At 38.7% G+C, this 17304-nt stretch overlaps 1 protein-coding gene across 1 annotated transcript; it reads right to left on the bottom strand.

Moving 5' to 3' along the window:
* Positions 1-8619: 8619 nt before the first annotated feature.
* Positions 8620-12935, bottom strand: LOC113358156 (40S ribosomal protein S12, mitochondrial-like). The gene is made up of 4 exons (XM_026601690.1): positions 12790-12935; positions 11100-11299; positions 10534-10608; positions 8620-9515 (listed from the first exon to the last, which is right to left on the bottom strand). The coding sequence occupies exons 1-4, from the start codon at positions 12794-12796 to the stop codon at positions 9003-9005; spliced, it is 795 nt and encodes a 264-aa protein (XP_026457475.1). The 5' UTR covers positions 12797-12935; the 3' UTR covers positions 8620-9002.
* Between the last annotated feature and the right edge of the window lie 4369 nt (positions 12936-17304).

Raw genomic sequence — 17304 nt, 5'->3', positions numbered from 1 at the left:
AAATTTGAGTTTAGTCCCCAAATTTGGCCGTGACTGTGGTTGCTCTTAGTGTTATTATTCATTAACCAAATCAAAAGATAATTGGAGAAACCATAATTGAACAGTGATTGATTATTTGACTAAGAAGCGAACTGAAGATTAATGGAGTGAAAGTAATTAATTAAACAAAAGAAGTTGAATCAACATTGTGTAGTTACATAACCGAATCATATGCAAAATTATGTATCAAATAATTAGAGAAATCCTAATTGAATTATGATTGTTTATTGGACTAAGAAGGATAGCGAATATTGATGGAGTGAGAGTGATTAATAAAATCATTGTGTAAGTAAGTAATTCAATCATATACGAAATTATGTATCTTCATTGAAATAATTTTTTTAGTATAATTCAGTTTCAGTTTTGAATCAGGATTTTGGTACATCCTTAACCTGTAACTTTGAAAAAAGAAAAAAAATTCTCAAAACAATCTCGAAGAGTTTGATTTTCATGATCTAACAAATGAATCTAAATATTATTTAGACATGAAACATTGATTTCTTAAAGTTTTATATTGTCTTCAAGCTTATAATACTTGGAACCTTATGGATAATGCGACGATTTTGGTTAGTTTTCTTGATTCAAACCGGAGCATCGTCGATGATTTGTAGCACAGACATGATGAAACATCAGTTTTTCAACAAATTTGATTTCATTCTTGCCGTTTACATGCATAAGCATTGTCATCACCGACTTCCGAGAAGTTTTCTCATCTAATCATTTGTTGAAATTTTTATATCAAATTTTTACCGCACGTTTTAGTGCATTGCTCGGTTGAAACCGTCAAGCATTTGTTGGTCAAGATTGGTTGTCATATTTTAGTATCAAACTCAAAGTCGCTTGATTTTACTAGAGTCAACTTCATTAGGTTAGACTGGTGTTGATGGGTAAAACGTGGGAAGGAGGAACTAGCCCTAATCACATAAAATACTCCCAAGGAGAAGAGGGGTTTATGGAAAGTAATGGGGAATTAATGATGATCTCATATGTGTGTCTTCTTTCTCCTTTTATAATGACTATCTTATGAATAAGTGACCATAAGATTAACATATTACTAAACTACCATTACCCTTTCCTTAAGTTAATACCAAACCCTAAGAGGCTTTCTTCTTGGGCTGAAGCCCAACCACCTTAATGTGATCTTGGATGAACTAGAACTATCCCACCTTAGTGGGTTAGGCCTAGTCCCCTAGTCTCCTCATCCTAAAAGGAACCCTTAATAGGTTAAGGGGTCATCTATTCAAGGGATGGTTATTTTCATGTATCAACATTAGTCCCCTGACTGTTTGACCGGTCAAAGGCCATGTCAACAGTCATTTGTTGATGCGATGATTATAATTTGGGGGGGTTATAGGCGGTTTAAGTTCACGACCTTTGAGGAGATGCAGTTACAATTGGTGAGTCATGGGTGGTTTAATGTTCAAAACTCTTGGGACACTGCGGTTACCGCTCCTTCTTTTACCTTCCTATAAATAGAAGGGACCTCATTCCTTGATTATCACTTATTCACTGAATCTTTTTCTCTATATTCTTTTCTTCTTTTACTCACCACGTCTAACGAATCGCCTATCCGTGACGCACCCCCAGGTTAGAATCGTACACAATTGAATAAATAAGGAGTAGTCCTCAGCTTAGAGATCAACTACGACCACCCGCTGCGGATGATGGTACTATCCTTTTTCCAACCGATGACATCTGAGTTGCGCGCATGTTAAATCCTCATCCGTTTCCTCCGTCTGGGTCTGAGGGATGGCTTATCCGTCCTCAAGCGGAGTCGCCTCTTATACCTTCCTTTGAGGATGCACCTCGTTTGGCAGTTCATAGGGGAGATTACGTTTTCCCTTCGATCAACCTACGTTCGTCCGCTGAGTCTCATCCTGCCTGAGATCAATGGGTAGATTATATTTGTTCTAATCCGGATAATGCGAGAATCATTAGTTCTTTAGGTATAGAAGCATCTCTAGGCTTCAAAGTTCTGGTACGTCCGGCGGGACCATGATAGCATAAACTTTTTATGCGCGCGCTGGGGAATCGATCCTCACACGTTTCTATTCTCTTGGGTCGAAGCAACCCCCATCCTAGAAGACATAGTGGCACTTACCGTCTTACCCGTTCATGGTGACACAGTTTTCGATAGTTGTTGCCTTAACAAGTCTTTAAACGAGAGCGACAGAGAACTTCGCGATCGCTTCCTTAAAGCCAAAGCAAACTCCATAACGTACCAACCGCCAAAATAGCTTAAAGCTGAGGCCCCAAGCGAAATAGACGACCCGGTGGATAAAGGGAAGGGCAAAGCTACTGCGTCTGCTTCCCGTGATTCTCCGTCAAGGCTCCATCTTCCTCAAAACTTCTGGCATCCGCCATAAAAACTGCTCGACCAAAGCCATCTACTGCTAAAGAGTATGATGATGTAAGAGAGGTAAAGAGCGATCAGAAACCAAAGTCCGGGCAACGCCGAGCCTCTTTTTCATGTTGGATTAAATATTGGGCTCCTTTACTTTCTGTCCCCCGCGAGGGTGTTCCTCCTCGGGAGGGGAAAACGGATAAAGCGGAGCTGGCATCCTTCCTTATCTTTTGGCTATGTCATTACGCATTCGAATACAGTCCCCGGGACACCATTAAGAATGAGCTTATCCCCATGGCCGTATTGATGCCCCGCGGCGTATCATTCCTGCTTGCTCCTATGTTCTTGGGCGGTTTGTATCACCATTTGGACTTGCTGGCGCGTGATATTCGTCGTGTGGACGGGTCCCATGAGGTTGAGACTTTCCTCCCTGCCAATTTCATTCAAGCATGGGCTTGGGAGCGCTTTCCCAAATACAGGCTTCCTCAGCTGAATCCTCTTGCTCTCTCGGGTCAAGAGGAGGTCGTCCATGAGGACGGTTCTAAGCGTCTTGTTACGGTTCCTGAGACCCATCCTTGGATGGCTCTTTATCACAAGAATGGTTTTCTACCCAAGGAAAAGCTCAAGGATTACATGGATAAGGGTGCTGATTTCAATCCTGTCACCTATCAAGATGGTCGTACCGGTTTTCTTCATTATAATTTTATTATTCAATCTCAAAGGAGGATGACCTCCGTGGAGACGCCTTCCGACGATGATTTTGACATCATTGTTTCTACTTTACCCGGCCGTCTTCCTGGTTTCTATGACGGGAAGTTTTCATCTGAGACATATAATACCATTTGTGTGGCTCGAAAACTGGATTTCGATCAAGGAGTCCCTTATGACCCTCCCCTTCCTTCCTCGATAGAGGAAGATAGGGAATTCCGGAAGAGTTTTGATCGCTTTGTTTTCAAGAGTGGCCTTCGGATGAGTGATCGCCAATGTTATTTTGATTTCTACCAACCTCAATCACGTCGACAAGTTAGTGTTACCAATGAGTGGCTTGGGTACCGCAATAGCGTTAACCGGAGTTTGTTGAAATTTCTCCTCAAAGAACCATATGCTCCCCCAGCTCTAACTAAGGATGATTTCAAAGAGATGCACGCATCAGGTCGCGTGAAGTTGAATGCATAGACTTCCAAGAAGTACAAGTTGTCCTCAAGCAAAAAAGGTCGCCCTCTTCGCCCGCTTGTTACCAGCTGGGATCCTCTTCCTGGTGATGAGTCTTCTCAAGAGGATGGGAAAGGTAGTTCTTTACCTCCTCCATCTAGCTCTAAGAAAAGCAGGCGTCCTTGCCAATGAAACCCTTGGATATTCCTCCAGTTGCGTCTCCTTCTGCTAAGGTACCCTTCTTTTCTTTTCCTCTGTTATTTTCGGCTGAATCCTACTTTTAGTCTCTTTTATATTTTTTTGTCACATTCTTTTAGAACTCTCCACCTATTGCCTGCAATCCTAGGGGCCTCCTCTTTGAAGAGTATATTAACCTGCCTCTTAACGAGTGGAGGGCTGATCAGCTGGCTAAGAAGATGAAGTGAGATGCTGGTGTGCTACCTATTCCGCGATTACCTTCCATTCGTACTGCTAATGTTTCCCCCTCCATTTTCCCCGCAGGCTCCAAAAATGGGTTCATTATCTGCAAGTACTTTCATCGAGCGCGTGGAACTCCAACTAGGCCGATCAGTTAGTCAAAGTGGTGCTGAAGTACTTTCTCCCCGTATGGTCCTGCAATCCACTCGCCCTCTAATTGTAAAGACGGTTCTAGATCCTAATCATCCTTTTCATATTCCTTCTGACATGTTAGGTGCAGAGGACGAGTCTGAGTCGGATAATTCTATTCATGATTATTCCCAAGAGGGAAGTGGCCTTAAAGGCAGCGCCAAAAATCAGAGCTCTTCCCTTTCTAAATCTCGTGAGTGTACTATGCTCTTCCTTGTTAAGTTTAGGGTACCGACACGTGCCAGTCGAAATATTTCTCTTGTGATTATTAAATGCATTTGGTGATCTATATATACGTCTTCACTTCCTGTATTCTTTTGATAAAATTATTTTATTTTCTCATTTTCTTTTGCTTTCATCTCTCATTAGATCATTCAGAGCCAGATGTGTCAAGATCTTCTTCTTTCTCTCGCCGATCGGTTCATTCTCCTACCAATCCTCTCCCTCCTTCCGATCTGGCATATATTACGTATTTTGAGTTTTTTTTATTTCCTTGTTGTGTTGGAGTATTTTCGCTTATGTCTATCTTTCATTTCTTCAGAATATGGGGAAGCGAGATGGCGCCCATGGTAAGGGGAGCGGCTCGAACCAACATGTTAAGGGTAGCGAGTCAGGGAGTGCCAATGATAAGCGACAAAAGACTTCCAAGCCGATCCCTACGGTTTCTCGTAGCGTGGATGCTGATACTGAACTAATGGATACTCCGGAGGATCCTCAGTTCTGATATCCTCGTACTATTTACGCGGTGGAGGTTGGTGTGGATAACCGCTACGAGTTGGTATATGGGTTTTGGGTCCCTTCGTCTAAGGCAGCCACCTATCGGCGCATAGTGGAGAAGTTCGACCACATGTGTGTTCATGAAGAAATGCCTGTCAACTCTTTGGTCGTGGCTAACGAGGATTTGCTTGATATAGCGGATGACCTCTCCCTGGCGGAGGAAACCCCAGTTGATCCGGTTACATTGAGGAAGTAGGATGCCACCATCCAAACTTATCTAGTTCTTCGATTCCCCATTCAATGGCTTAAGAACCTATTGGATCCGGCAAAGGCGAGCCAAAGTGCGCGGACCATATTGCCTCGTGAGATTGATGAGTTGGATCAGGAATACAGGCATTTGCTCAATGTTGCCAATGTTAAGAAAGCAGCATATGACCGAATGATAATGGATGTTGGTCGAGCTACCGAGGAATTGAAGATCGCCCGGGATGTTGCTGAGGAGGTCAATGGGCGCCTAACCAAGAAGAGGGCAGAGCTGGTCGCTTTGGATATTTTCTGATAATGATTTTGAACAATAATTTCTTTGCTTTTGTTTTGGTTAAACTGGGAATTTTGATGGTTTGCTTTCTTTTTGCAAGACATATTTTATTATTTGATTACCTGCATTTATTATTATGGTTGGATGGTAATTAATGTGGTATTACTATGTGTTTCTATAAGTAGGGGTAAGTGGAATTGCCTTAGTATCTTTCAAGCTTCTTTCAGTATTTTATTTTCCTTTAAGTTGTTAGATATATTTTGCAGCGGATGGCTCATCGTCTACATGGTTATACTTTGGCTTTGGCCCCTGTGCCAATACTAGTTGTTCCTTATGAAAGGGATCATGAGCTAACTCGCCTGTTGTTGGTAAAAGCTGAGATGGAGATGCTTACAGAAGTTAGAATGGCGAATATAGTGGCTACGGGCGCGCAGTTTGATGAGCAATATGAGATATATTCGATGGCTCAGAGGTCGCAGACATCCGTGCGCCTGACTCTGGAAGTACAACGCGCGCTGGATGATACTATAGCTACTCGGAACAAATCTGAGCGACTATTTCAAGAATCGATAATTATGACAACTGATATTGAGCATGCAATAGCTGATTGTCGTGCTTTTATTACTCAGCAGGTGGGTCCTAATATCCGGGGGTGTGTTTTGACTCTGTGTGTTGTATCTGCTCTCATTCGTCCTACCGATATGAAGGCAGAACTAGCGCGTTTGTAAAATCAACAGATGAAAATACCGAAAGAATTTTACCACCTCTACCGGGTGTAACATTTCCAATTAGAACAACCACACCTACAACACTAACCAATTCACTAGATATGTCAACACATTATAACACCTATAATACATGCATGCCTTCAGTAGCTCCAGCTCTTATTGGCACATAATACACTTCTCACCACTCATTTTGTCTTACACTTCTCATGTGCTCCTGGAAAATACACACACTCACAATTCACACACTATGTATGCCATCGGTTTTCCTTTTATGACACGCTCGGATGAAGGATTTGCTAAGTGCTTTTTTCCGATCCTGTCAGGTAGTTGAACTTCTTTCAAATCCCTATGGAAGACGAATCCAGTCAGGCTTGAACTCCCGCTTCTTATTAGGGAAACTCCTATAATATCGAGGTAAAAACATCCATAACTTAAGAAGTATTCACATATATGTGGACCCTTAGTAATTAGTGGAGTTAAAATCCACCATAGAGAAAAACCAAAAAATTAGTCCATCCGGTCCCTTACAGTCCGGATTTTCAAAAAAAAAAAACATTCACAAAAAATTCATCCAGTTATTCCATGACAGATGAAAAGAATTTTAGGTTGACTTCAAATGTTTGAAATTAACAACAGTTATAATTGTTCTAATTTAGAAAGAAACGGTTGCCATTACCTAGGAATGGATATAATTATGTCAAATTGAAAAAGCAAAAGTCCTATCCGGTTGTTTAGTGGCCGGTTGGGAAAAAAGTTTGTTGCATCCTGTTATTAAGTGACCATATGGAAGAAAAAAAAACAAAAAACAAAAAAAACATCCGGACATTTAATGTCCGGATGGGTGTCCGATTAGCCTATGAACGGTAGTGACCCCTCAAATTTGTGGAGTAGCATCTGGACTTCACAGACATATGGATGATAAATTCATAAATAATAGCGTTTTTTAGTCCATAAGTTGCGGACCATCACAAAGATGTGGACGAATTTCTTTCTCATAGAACCCCTTAGTACATGTAGAGACAAATTAATAGCAGAAACTACTATTTAGCCCTAGAAATAATAAAATAGAATTAGTTTGGTCTTGTTGACCTAGTCAACTGTCTGTTTTTTTTTTAAATATATATTCTTGTTTGGTCCTTGGGTGGATAATACCCACGCGGAATTACGTCATGGATGATATAATTGTCGTTGGTAGTGACAGAAATGCCCTTTGAGTAGATATATATAGAAAAAATCAAAAGAAAATATCTTATTTTCATATCCACTTTCTCTCTCTTCTTTAGTTTCAAATCTAGTTTCTCTCTCTCCGAATTTCTTTCTCTGATGCTGTTTAATTTGATATTGAGATGAAGATTTTTTACAGAGATCGGTATGATTTGATTTTGATACAAAGATTGAGATGAAGATTTTCCTCTCGATTTTCTTGTTTCTGTTGTTTCTATTGAAGATGATGAAAACAATAAATATGACGAAGACGATGTTGCTGCTGTTGTTGAAGACAAAGATGTTGTTTCTGTTGTTGAAGACGACGAAGATGATGAAGATGTTGTTGTTGAAGACGATGATGTTTCTGTTGGTGTTGAAGACGACGAAGATGATGAAGATGCTGATGAAGTTGAAGACGATGATGTTGTTGTTGTTGTTTGAAGACAATGATGTATGTTTGGTATTATGATAAAGAATGAACTGATTTCGTGTAGATCTATGTTTGTTTTCATCATTTTTTTTGTTCTTCGGATTTGATTTTGATGATCTATGTTGTGTGTTCATTTTTACGAATGAACTCTGTCTTTTGTTCATAATAATGAACTTTGATTAAATGTTCATTTGAAAGAATGAACTCTGATTTTTGAAATAATGAACTCTGATTTTTGTTCATTATAATGAACTTTGATTAGGTGTTCATTCGAAAGAATGAACTCTGTTTTTGTTCATAGTTGTGGAATTTTTGTTGTGTGTTCATTTGAAAAAATGAACTCTGTTTTTTTATAGGTTTTATTAGGTTTTCATTTGAAAGAATGAACTCTTGTTTTTGGTCATAATAGTGGAGTTTTTGTTGCGTGTTCATTTGAAAGAATGAACTCTGTTTTCATATAGATTTTATTAGGTGTTCACTTGAAAGAATGAACTCTTGTTTTTGTTCTTAATTATGGAGTTTTTGTTGTATGTTCATTTGAAAGAATGAACTCTGATTTTTTGTTCTTAATAACAATTTTTTTATAGAATATAATGAAGTGTAGAGTTTTCATGAAACAGAATGAACTCAAATCTACAAAAAACCTGATAGTTAGTCAAACAGAATGAACTGCTACAAGAAAATAATTAGAAATTAACACGGAATGGTATTTTTGTCCATTTTATATTTTCAAATAATTATGGACCAAACAGACTTTAGACTACCTAAAAAAAAGGACCAAACGATTATTTCCCCAAATTAATATTTGTTTGGGTTTGGCTAAGTTTCACAGTGTCGAAAAGAAAAAGAACAATCTTACTGTACTTAATAATAACCCAATTTGGTGTTTCTATTTATCATTGGAATGTTTACACTCTTATGATCTGAAAAGAAAATTTAAATGACTATTAATACCAGAAGTCCGCAAACGGTAATCCAAACTACATTGACAAAAAATCTCAATGTTCGTAGAGAAGGTTGGCAAAGCTGTTGAGTTTGACCTCGCTACCCGCTGTATTGATTGCAAACTACATAAAAGTCGGCAATAGAAACCTTAAATATATAAAGAAGAAGCCATATTTCTAGGAAGAACTCGCTTTTGAGCCAATCATCTCGATTGCTAACAAGTGAGTTATTCCTCTACCTTTACGAATCTTGCCAGTCAAAGAAGTTAGCACAGTTCATGAGGTAAGCATCTTTCACTCATTTTGATTTAGGTTTCTCCGCACCATACTTGGATCGACCTCTTCTACGGTCTGGAATTCCCAGCAAGTCCTTCACTCCTCGAATGCAATGGAATTTCACTCCTGGCAAATCTTTGACTCTACCTCCTCTAACTAGGACCATGGAATGTTCCTGTAAGTTATGCCCCTCTCCGGGGATGTAAGAGAATACGTCTTGTTTATTGCTCAAGCGTACTTTGGCTATCTTACGTAAGGCTGAATTTGGTTTTTTAGGCGTTCTTGTTGAAACACGAAGGCATACTCCTTGCTTCTGGGGACATTTATCCAAAGCTCGATTACGGTCAGTTCGCTGTTTCTTTGCTCTCCCTTGACGAATCAATTGATGATGAGTAGCAAAGGAGGCACACTGGACATGACGAGATGCCACGTCCCCAAATGCACTAAAACCCGTAGGCCCTTTTGGAAAAGCGTGACGACCTGGAGGCCTCATCAAAGCCAATCCTATAGGTGGTGGGTTACTTGATGCTGTTACCTGAAAGGTTCAAAATTAATAACAAAATAAGAGCTCGATAGTTGATTACTTTCAAACTCAGGTCATGAGTACCAAGACCCAGCGACTTCACCATTCTACTAAGAGATTTCCGCGTCACCCTAGGGCAACGAATCAATAACAAAAACTGAAAAAGATGAAGTTTAAGTGTTTAACAGATAAAGAGATGGAAGAATCACCTCTGAATCTACATACTAATATTGCTGCTCCAGCAGCTATGAGAGATTGGGATTTCTCATGAACTGACTAAATTTTTCATGAGAATCAATTTCCCAAAACAGAAAAACGAAGTCACTAACTACAATTTTCATGTTCGACTTGTTGGCTCTAAACATACAGGCAACTTATCATAGTGTACTCTGTAACAACCTGCATAACTTAGCTAGTTACGCTGAAAGACATCTTCAGCATTGCCTTAATATCTACGGTAATCGTTGTCCCAACCTAAGAACCTCGTAATTACCATTTACCAGTTGTCCAATGACTCCAAATGACCTTTTGCTATGTGTACTCAAGGAACGAAAAATAAATCCAAAATCCCTGAATGTATAAAGCCAATGAACAAGTCGAGCCCTTCTAGGTGAACTGATCTAATAGTTAATGATCATCGCCTCATCGGTGTAAAGTGCCACACCCAGCTAGTTCAAAAGCCTGCAGCAGGTCTGAAATCTGTCTCAACTTGTGTTCTATTATGTAATTGGTCTATGTCTAGAGTAAGTTGCATTAGAATTTTTGACATTTACTACGTGCATATATCTAGTTAGTGATAAACAATGTCCATTTCTTCTTCCCTTATGAACCAAGCCCAAGTATTTTTCATACCTTCTCATGCACACAACCGTAAGATTTTGACTGAAACAGTTGCAAAATCATCAACAGTTGCACACTTAAAATTTTAAAAAATTGAATGATATCTGAACCACGGTGCTGACCATAAATAAACATAAAAAGAGTCTTAAGAAAATATATTTAATGAAACATCTGCAAGCGGTTTTCATACCTTGGAAGTGAGTTCCAGTTTCTCAAGAGCACTCATGATTGCTAGAACCCTGAAGTTGGATTTAGGACGCGCCTCCTGTTTGATACAACAATTAAGACAGCCATTAATAAAACGAAAAAAGTCGAGGAATGGCCTGATCAAACCCCCACAAAGAGGTCGGTCGGAATGTTTTTTCTTGACCAAAACTAGTCATTTGCCTTGCCTGTAGATCCAAAAATACACAAGAGGCCCAAAAGGGACACGTCGTGAAAAGAACCCTAAGAACGTGGCAGCGTGCAGGATTGAGGATTGAACTGGGAGAGGCAAACTATGCTCTATCCCTAGATGATACAATCTACTCTAATCTTCAGACCTTCTACCAACTAGAGTAAATAATTTGCATTGGGAGACATACCAATCATGCGGTCATGAGTCAATGATCCAATCGGGTCTTAAGAGACTAAGATGTATAAAAAGTTGTAGTTTTTAAAACAAGTTTGCTGTACCACTTCTACACAATAATATGCAATTAAGGCAGAAGCAAGAGAAAACAACTTAATTTGTATTTGGCATGTGCATGTGCATACCTGATTATGACCAATTGCTGATGGTAGACAACAGATCACACGTGAATCAGATTTCTGTGCATCTTTTGCCACACTACTTGAACATGAAAAAGGATATCCAGAAACACTTCTTTCTAGTTTGAATATGTTATTCCCTACCGCATGTCTGTAATAATTTCCTTGTTTGAGCAAGGGGTCGCGCATCCGGCAAAAAGCATTCCCTGTTTAAAGTACGGCTGACTTGTAAATTTTAAAATGCAGAAAGGGGAATGAAAATTACATCACCAACGTAGAAAGTGTAATAAAGGAAAAAGAAGTTGTTCCTGCTGACCAGCTTCATCAAAATTTTGCTAGCATGTTATAGAAGGCTATTGAGGGCGTAGATGACATCATAAACAAGCCATTTGGATGGTTGTAAGACAAGACATCATATACATGTAGAATATAAGTGGAGGAATCCACTGACCCTCTATTTTGCAGCCACCAGATAACTTAAACTTACTTGAATAACTTATTAGTTAATTAACTAAGAAGTAATTAGGGTCTTATTAGATGTTTCTTCGGTCAGCTTATCGTTTGGGTTATGTGTTATTATAAGCACTGAACTATTTATATGGCTACTAACTACTCAGACTGATCTTGAGTTTAAACCAACAATCAGGGTTTTAAATTTTTTAAGTCTTTGTTTTATGAGACAACGAGAATGTGCTAAATAATATCACCGCTAAACTATTTCACGACTACTAAAACAAGTCTACAGTTCCAAACAACATTATAAATTCCAGAGCTATTCAATGCTCACTTTGTAGGAGATCGAACTCCTTCAATCTATAAAGATTTCTTTCCACCCATTAAAACATTGTAATTCTGCTGAGAATGTAACAAGGATACGAGAATGAGTATCGATAACAGACACAGGTACATGGTGACCAACAAAGCAGCCTCAAAACTACACACTATATAATTCAGTTGAGATCCTTTATCTCGGTGAACAAATCAATGGTATCAACATAAAGTTCACATCCAAATGCTCGGAGACCATTGTGTTCCATGATTCCAAAGTTCTATTCGCCGTATAATCAAACGTTTAACAGACGTAATACTCCTGTTTTACTATAATTCAACATCATCGAAATTCATTGCAAATTTCTTTCACAGACTATATATTTTAGTTTTCTCATACCCGCAACTAATAATGCTAAAACACATATTCTCCTTAACAGGCATCAAATGAAATTTTTTGGTTGCAGTTTCCAAGCTTCAGAATCCTGAGGAGAAGTTTCAACAAGGGCATGATCTTTCTAACATTTCAATGTACACTAAATAAATTTGGTTTGAATTTCCTTCAACACAGGAATCCAGAATGTAAAAGTATCAGCCTTTAAACCGTTTCTACCAATTAAAACCTCATAATTCCACTGACAAAGTAACAACATTACGGGTACTAGTGCCGAAACTCCAACACACTGGCCTCAAAACTACACACCAGGGTACATGGTGTTGAACACAGCCTAGAACGAAGTAAATCACATTTCATACCTCATAAGCAAAATTAATCACTTCAAATTCGTATCCTTCAGAGTTTTCATGATCCCCTAAACAATAATAAAGATTGCAGTGACATTCCAAATGAACAAATCTAATCACTCAATCTAGGATAATAATACATACATCATCGAACTTCATGGTCTAAAGAGTAAGAACAACTGACCTAACATTTTGTGTCCTTCAACAAGAAGCAGAGATCCTGGAGATTGGCTTCTTCGAGTTGTTAGATCTCTTTATGATACGGATTTTCTATTATATGTGAGGAACAAGGGATTTACAGTTCGGAAGGGTTTTAGTTGAGAGGGAAGAGTGCCCTAAAATGAGTCGACTCGATTCTGTAAATCGTGTATTAGGAGAAGTCACGTATAGTCAAGTCAATATCATTGACTTGACTTTGTCTGTCTGTTTGGTTTAAATACCTCTCCCATGTGTTAGTGTAAACTACCTGATCATTACCTTTTAATAATACTTTTCCTTCACATTCATCTCTTCATCCGGTATGAGACGATTCAGACCACACCATGACATTTTTGTTATCATTACACCATTCTAGATGTTAGAGGATCAGACAATAACACACAATTATGAATAAAACATCTTTTAGCCTTTACAACAGGAGTGTCACAAGGCTTGTAATCCAACATTTTTCAAAATATATTTTTGTGGAGTTAGAAAAATAGCATCTGAAGATCCAGTAGCTTCAATTCCAAGAAAAAAATGTAAATCCGCTAAAGGCTTCATAGCAAATTTCTTACTAAAAAGCTTGTATCAAATTATTAATAAGAATATCAGAACTTCATGTTAGAAGAATATCATCCACATACAATAATAACACCAGCATATCTGACTCGGTGATATAGATAAACATAGAATTATCATTCTTTGATTTGGTAAAACCATACCGAAGAAGAAAGAAACTAAATCTATGGAACCAGGCCCTTGGAGCCTGTTTTAAACCATACAAGGACTTCTTCAAATGACAAATATGATTTGGAAGATCTGGATTAGTGAACCCTAGAGGTTGTTTCATATATACATTCTCAGATAAGTATCATGCAGAAAAGCATTGGGCACGTCAAGTTGTTTCACTAACCAGTTATGATTGACTGCTAAAGTTTAAACAACTCTAACAGTTGTGGACTTAACTGGACTAAATGTTTCTCCAAAATCAACTCCTTCTTGGTGATTATAGCCCAGAGCTACTAATCTAGACTTAAGTCTATCAAATGTACCATCAGAATTCAATTTTACTTTATACACCCATTTACAACCAAGAATATTCATGTGGGGTTCAGGCAAAACATAATCCCAAGTCTCATTCAACATAAGAGCATCATTCTCATCTTTCAAAGAAACCATCCACTTAGGTTGTTTACATGCTTCTCTAAAAGTTTTAGGCTCGGAGATATTAGTTAACAAGCTTGTAAAATAAGAATGAACAGGATGCTTAACTGAATGATGCAAAAATAACATCTGAAAATTATTTAGGTTTAAAAATGCCTTTCATTTATCTAGTAACAACAAAATAATGAGATATATGAAGTTTATGAGAAACTGGATCAAAACATTTGTATCCTTTTATGAAGGGGACTATAACCAATAAAGATGCATTTAACAGATTTATGAGCCAATTTTTCAGGTCTATAATGACCAAGAAAAGGAAAACAAATGGATCCAAAAACTCTCAAAGAAGAATAATCTGGAGGAACTTGAAATAAAACTTCATAAAGAGACTTCATTGATAAGACAAAATATGTAGCAATAAGAAATGCATCTGTGGATGGGGAAAAACGGTTTACTAGTTTTTTAGGGAAGTGAAGAGTCGAGCGTGTTGTTGAGACTCCTCGACCGAGCAACCTGCTGAACCTCACACAGATGCACTGCAAAGGGAGTGCTTAGATTCGAGAGATCAATATGTAGGACTCCGGCCTAAACCAAGTCAATGACCGTTCCAGAGTCAATTCGGTCACAAAGAGGAAGATGGGTTGGTCTGTAAGAAGGAAGCTGAGAATTGTGTGAGATCAATGATGATCAAGGATTGTGGATGTGTTGAAGGTTTCTGCAATAATTGGTAAACTGTAAAGCTTTTGAATAAATTCTGAATTCTTGAGAGTGATTACTCATAAAATTCTTGTTAGACGAGTGTTCGAGTGTTCGAATCTTGTCTTTCAATCATGGATTCAGAGACTTATTTATATTTTCAGAGTGGTGAACACATTGATCCCTGTAAGTGTGACGGTTTCTTGAGTGAAAGAGTGGGAAAGTGGGAGATCGTGTTAAAATCAGTTCCATGTCGTGTTGAGACTTGACTGATCGTGCACCCACTACTTTTCTAACTCCTTTAACCGTTTGCACGACTTACGCACATTTCTCGTCGTGGATGAATCCACGTGCGTAGACTGCCAGACCAAAACCCTAAGTGATATCCCCCCATTTGTGACGTGATTGATGTCTCACGAATCGTGGAGTCTGTATGACAAATGTGTCTTAGTTAGTCAGTTGTAGACTGATCAGACAATGAGTCTAGGTTTTGTTGAATCGAGCACTTTTGACAAATGCTCAGCGATTCATGAATATATGTTAATGTGGCTCGTCTGAGCAAATATTGTAAATTCGACGAGTTGTTGAATATTGATGAGTTACTGAATATATGTGGGTTATTCGAGCAACTGAGCAAGTATTGCTCGATTCGACGAATTACTGATAAATTACTGAATATTGATAATGGGATCAATATTCAAGTAACTGAGCAAGTACTGCTCAATTCGACGAATTGTTTACTGGTGACGTGACCCAATAAAATATTAATTAAAATATTGATAGATTACCGAATATTGTATAATTAATTCAGATGTTGATCGCTGGATTAATATAATTTCGTGTTTGAACTTTCTCAGAATGGTAATTCGTGGAGCGTCTGTTCAAAACCCTAATTTTTGATCAATCCTTCATCAATTGACGAATTGCTGAAAATTGGTCATGAGTGAAGAGGGACCGACCACATGGGATGATGGAAGACCATGTGGTTCCTGGATGCTCGAGTGAGCGTGCACCAGGGTCTTGAATTGACCAGTTGGTGAAATAATGATGATTAAATGTCGATCTCATCATTTACTGAAATATTGCTGGGTTCAGCATTAGGTGATAAAACCTAGGTATGAAAGATGGGGACCAACCAAGAGAGCATGGGACCGGATCTTGGTAGTCACGGGACTAGTTGTCGGCCGTTTGAGCAATCCCCAGGTTGGTTGGAGAGAGTTTGGGCCCAATATGAGCAATTGAGCAAATTAGGTCAGAATTATGAAAACGTGTGGGACCGGATTTGTGCAAGCCCTAGGGATGACTCTGGTCGGTCATGAAGGCATGCACGTGTTGTCGTGGTGTCCGTGTCTCCGTACTGAGAGTTTCAGTATTTTCTGATATGCGTTCGAGCAACATTGTGAATTTTCAGAAGAGTTTCATCTTGACTGAAATTCTTGATTTTTGTTGGAATGAGCATGTATGCTCAATTGATCAATATTTTGTAAATATTAAAATAAGAGTATTCTAACATTTAAAGTTTCCGTAAGAGGCTAGCCGGTCGTGTGACCATGTTGGCTTTTGGTTTTTCATGGTTCGAGCAAAATTTGAGAAGTTATGACGAAATAATGATTTTTGCTCAAACCAAGGAGTTTCATGAATTGAGGAAAATAATAATTATAAAAGACTAGGGGTTGCAAGGTGTGGGACCGGCCACGGCTAGGGCATGGCCGGCTGGCTATGTTGCCCAGTCCCGCACACCTTTCCCTATTTTATAATATTATTTTTCATGAACCCGTGAAGTTATGGAGAATTCATGAATTTTTGTTGAAACAGAGGAGTTTCATGAGATTAGAGAATAATAATTATAAAAAGCTAGGGATTGTGAGGTGTGGGACCGGCCATGGCTAGGGCATCGCCGGCCGGCCAAGTAGCCCGGTCCACGACACCTTTCCCTATTTATTATTATTTTTCATGAAACCGTGAAAATATGGAGAAACCATGAGTTTTGCTCAAACCAGGAAAGTTGACTGAATCAAGGAGTTTTCATGATTTCATGAAAATAACAAAATAGGGAAAAAAAAATGGAAGAGGCATGGGACCGGCCACGGCTAGGGCATGGCCGGCCGGCCGGTGGGCCCGGCCCCCTGGGCGCCTCTTATTATTTTATTGTTATTTGTTGTTTTCTCCTGTTTTGCGTAGGATTCTTCATCTATCCATATTTTTGGATGATCGTTTGTGTACTCGGGTGCTCAGTCGTGCATCATTGTCGAGTACACTTACACCATTTTTGTGGGGCTTACTCAGTGATGATCCAGATGCCCGGTTGTTGAGTATTTATTGCTAATTCATGAAATTCAGTGGATAATAATTCATGAAACGGAACAATAAAAATGAGTAGTTATTTATTATCAATTCATAGGATCAGCTATGGATTCGACCACAAATTCGGAATAATAAAACAAGCATTACCATCCCATGGGATTGTGGATTCGACTATAGAATCGGAGTAATTAAATATTACCATTTCATGAGACCAGCCGTGAATTCGATCATGAAATCGGAATAATGAGATGATACAATTGTTTATTTTCATTCCATGGGATCATGCCGTGGATTCGACCATGGAATAGGAGCAATTGCTATTGCCATTCCATGG

Source organism: Papaver somniferum, chromosome 3 (assembly GCF_003573695.1).
Source record: "Papaver somniferum cultivar HN1 chromosome 3, ASM357369v1, whole genome shotgun sequence".
In the NCBI taxonomy this organism is placed as follows: domain Eukaryota; kingdom Viridiplantae; phylum Streptophyta; class Magnoliopsida; order Ranunculales; family Papaveraceae; genus Papaver; species Papaver somniferum.
The sequence above is the reverse complement of the archived record's forward strand: the minus strand, read 5'-3'. Positions and strand labels throughout refer to the sequence as shown.

Bases quoted from the DNA above. Each gene is read 5' to 3' on its own strand.
- LOC113358156 (XM_026601690.1), bottom strand. The intron at 10,609-11,099 runs GTATGCACATGC...TGTATCAAACAG, and splicing joins CAGCAATTGGTCATAATCAG to GAGGCGCGTCCTAAATCCAA. The intron at 9,516-10,533 runs GTATGAAAACCG...TGAACCTTTCAG, and splicing joins AACTGGAACTCACTTCCAAG to GTAACAGCATCAAGTAACCC.